The 4,404-nt window shown below is 28.8% G+C and overlaps 1 protein-coding gene across 2 annotated transcripts in view; it reads left to right on the top strand.

Moving 5' to 3' along the window:
* Nucleotides 1–225: 225 nt before the first annotated feature.
* Nucleotides 226–4,404, top strand: part of LOC105459786 — an 8,003-nt gene continuing 3,824 nt past the window's right edge. The window contains exons 1-4 of one of the 2 annotated variants that reach the window (XM_011706042.1): nt 226–316; nt 3,280–3,647; nt 3,743–4,129; nt 4,224–4,280. In XM_011706042.1, the coding sequence (XP_011704344.1) occupies nt 3,297–3,647; nt 3,743–4,129; nt 4,224–4,280 (795 nt within the window). In that variant the 5' untranslated portion in view covers nt 226–316; nt 3,280–3,296. The other variant, XM_011706041.1, reaches the window with a different exon arrangement.

Below are 4,404 nucleotides of genomic sequence, written 5' to 3' on the forward strand. Positions count from 1 at the left end.
GACCTATTGGTTATACTGTGGTAACGGCCCAATCGCTACGCGATTAGAGCTGAGGGCCAATGGCGTGTCTGCACGCGCGGACGATCGAAACGCCATCGGTGGCAAAAAAGGAAATGGCAGGAAGCCGGGTTTGCGAAATGCTTTCTTCTACAATATATTCTACGTCAATATAGACTCTGACCAGGGACACACAACCACCACACACACACACACACACACACACACACACACACACACACACACACACACATAATATATATATATGCTTTGGGCGCTTCCACTGCTTCCACTTCCACAGAGACGTTTAGCTACTTATGTGAGTATGTGGGGAATACCCGTTTTACGTATGTATTGTATGTATGCTCCGCGGTATTCCTGCAAGTTTATTGTTCGATAGCGGGGCATTTCCATCCCCGTGTGTATATACATACATATATATACACATAGCTTTGATAATTGGTGCAAAATCAGCAGAACGTGGCAGAACGAGACTCGAGAGTACGCTATTTGTGGTTATCTTGTACTGTCATCTACTTTAATCAGTCACGGATAGCAAGTCCGCTTTGTTTGTTCACACGGGTTTTACGCAAGCATGATTTAAGTATTTTGCATCAAACGAACGCAAAATCTTATTATTTTCAAGACAATTTTGTTTTCTACGACCAGGTAAGTGCATTAGAAAACATTAAAATGATTGTAGAAATTGCGTGATATCGTTAATCGTCAATGTCTACGTTTACACTTTACTCTTAATCGGGTTTAATAACATCTGTAGTTATGAAATCTGGTCAATCATAGTCATTTTATTCTTCAGAGGATTAACCATGGTAGTTTAATAACTACATACGGATGTTATTAAACCCGATTAAGAGTGACGTGTAAAGTAAACGTAGTCTTATCGACTTATCTCAATCATGTCATCTAATAATATGGCATATGAATATCTTTAACAAATTAAGAAAAATACATATCACACTTTTGCTTCAGAACTTGAGATCATACATGAGAGCAAGACATATAATCTATATATTCTAATAATACAATTTCTTTTTTCTGTATGGAATAGATATAGGTTATACAGGGTGTTGAAAAAAGGTCGAAACCCCTGAAAAACTCGGAAAATATAAGTTTTATAGAAAAATGTTTCAGACAAAAGTTGTAGGATTTAAAAAGATGTATTTATTGATCTTATTGGTTTGACCTTGGGTGGCAAGGCCAGGGAAAGATCACTTTAAATTTTTTTAATGGAACCCCTCATTTTTCATTGCATATTATTGCAGCTTATCTTGAGAGCTTTTCAAAGCACTAGAATAAAATATTTTTCCATAAGCACTTTTCGAGTTATAATTATGACTTGAAGTTACCACTAGGATTAGCATTATCCAAGGTGTCTGAACAATATCTAAAACCTTTTGAATGTTATTCAGGATCATGAGCTTGATAACATATCAAGATCATAATCAGAATTGGAGATTGTTCCTCTTTTTTTCAAAAAATAAAAATTTTCAAAAATGAAAATAACAGCAACAACCTCCAATGATCATGACCTTGACATGTTGTCATGCTCATGATCCTGAACAACATTCAAAAGGTTTTAGCCATTGTTCGGACACCTTGAATAATACTAATATTGCTAATGTCGGCGGTACTGTAACTTTCAAATCTTAAACTCGAAAAGTGCTTAATGAAAAAATATTATAGTATTTTGGAAAGCTCTTAAAATAAGATACAAAAATGAAATGAAAAATAGGATTTCCATTTTAAAAATTTAAAGTGATCTTTCCGTGACCTTAACAACACCACCCAGGGACAAGGTTAAATCAATAAGATCAGTAAATACATCTTTTTAAACTCTACAACTTTTGTCTGAAACATCTTTATATAAAACTTATATTCTCTGAGTTATTTAGAGGTTTCTATCTTTTTTTCAACACTCTGTATACATGCCTTGCTTGTGAACATAGTTAATATAATTTTAAGTTTTTCTTGACTAATCTTTTCTTCATTAATACATAATGTTAATTTTCGTTTCTTCATTAATAAATAATGTTTAATCATATCTCAGAGAAGATTACATGATTTTTAATAACTTTTATTGTTTAAATTGTAAATTACAACATGAGATCAAAGATAATAATGTAGGAGCTAATGAGCCGAGTTAGATACTCGTCCTATTAAATTTTATAAATATTAAATATGTAATATCAAATTAAAATAAAGTTACAGTAATTCATATCGATAGTTACAACAATCAAATATTCTTCGTACATATTAAATTGTGAATAATGAATCTTTGAAACTGAAATCAAAAATTGCACTATTAAGTCTAATAACATAATTCATGAGGATTTGTTGTTGAACTTAACGCAATTCTTGATTTCAGTTATAACTATTAATAAATCACTGCAGGTATCTAAATAAATATTGAAACCATGTTTCCAAAGTTCCAAGTATTTGGATGATTACATCGACATGTGCATGCATTATTATATCTAGCAAAGATTTCCACTGTAATGTAATGTAAAATTTCTTATTTCTTACTATTACATTGAAGATGACCGTTATTGATCGAAACATTTGATTCATCATAATATATGACTTTATTTTAATATCGTATATCTTTGTTATTTATAAAACTTAATACGAGTATCAAGCTCATTAGTCTCTATATTATTATCTTTAAATGTTTAAAATTATGTTTCTGATTGATTAGATTGAGAAAAATTTCTATTAATAAAGTTAACCTTTTTTATTAAATTTAAATATATAACTTTTATCCTTTAATGTTGAGAAATTAATAACATATTTTATTAATTTTATCAGTAAAATTAAATATAATGTAATTTATTTATGTGAGTTAATAAGTGTAATATTTGCAAAAAGTACAAATATAGTAGTATGTTTATCATTGATGGCTTCGATATTATTCTCGCAATTTTTAGTGGAAAAAACATGATCATGTCTGATGACGTTTGTTTAGACAATGAAAACAGCGCTAGTATTCATTAAATAATAACCAATTTAATTTTTCAATCATAATTGAAAAGAAACATTTTTTTATACTGACAAGTGATTTTTTCTTTTCATCAAAGAATTAATTTTTCTTTTGTAATTTACTCGCGTATATTTTATTCTATGTATGTAAAATGACAAATCTTATAAAAATTTATATTGCATTTTTAATTTATACAATTTGATACAAAATTGAGACTAAAATAAAATTAAGATTTTGAAAGAAGATTTAATAGAAGATTTTGAAAGATAATTTTTTTTTTGTAGTAAGTTTGGCATTTATCATGGAGGCATACGCGCGTGCTCCAGATCCTTTAACAGAAGATAATATAACTAGCAACTGGCAAACCTGGAAAGAAGATTTCATTATATTTATGAAAGTAACTGGATATATTGATAAACCTAATGAAGTACGAGCGAATCTTTTGAAAAACCGGATTGGAAAAGTTGGTATTGAAGCAATACAAAATATATCTTTTAACAATATACGAGACAAAGATGATATGGATATATTGATTGAAAAGCTTGACGAATACTTTAATTCTCCCAAAAAAGAGGCAGTTGAACGATACCACTTTTTTACAAGATCAAAAAAGCAAAATGAGTCTATTGAACAATATATAAATATTTTAAGAGTACGTGATACTTGTGATTGTATATTTTCCTTTAATAAGTAAATTATTTATGTATTGAATTATTTATGTATTGAAATTTTTGTTATATTTTGTAGGAAAAAGCTAAAACTTGCAATTTTAAAGATATGACAGATAGTATTATACGAGATAAAATCATTCTTGACACTCACGACAAAATATTGCGTAAAAAATTTTTTGAAGAAGACAATTTAGATTTGTCGAAATTAGTAATGATTTACAATGATTACAAGATTAATACTGAAAAGATTAAAGAAGTTACTAAAGAAAGTAGAACAGAATCCAAAAATTTTATACCAAAACCATCAAATAATGATAAGATGAAGAAAAGTTGTTGGAGATGTGACTATCATCATCCATTTGGAAAGTGTCCTGCTTGGGGATCAAAGTGCACAAAATGTGATAACATAAATCACTTTACTCACTGCTGCAAGGATTCTAGATTTAAAATGAATGATGATAAGGTAATTGTTTTGAGATAAAATAACATTAAAATATCAAAGACATCTAAAAATATATTGTGATATTCATTTTTATTGTAATATTTTAATGTTCCAGGTGAATAAAAATGTACTGGATCCAATGCAACAAGCAAACAAACTCTCAGCCTTGAAGGTAAACTATTCAAAGAAAAATTAACAAAATTAGCAACGTTATTTACATTTTCTACTGCATGTATAAGCTATATAACCTATATTGATAATAACTAATCTTTCTTTTATATATATATATATATATA

Source organism: Wasmannia auropunctata, unplaced genomic scaffold, assembly GCF_000956235.1.
Source record: "Wasmannia auropunctata unplaced genomic scaffold, wasmannia.A_1.0 LD333757.1, whole genome shotgun sequence".
NCBI lineage: Eukaryota > Metazoa > Arthropoda > Insecta > Hymenoptera > Formicidae > Wasmannia > Wasmannia auropunctata.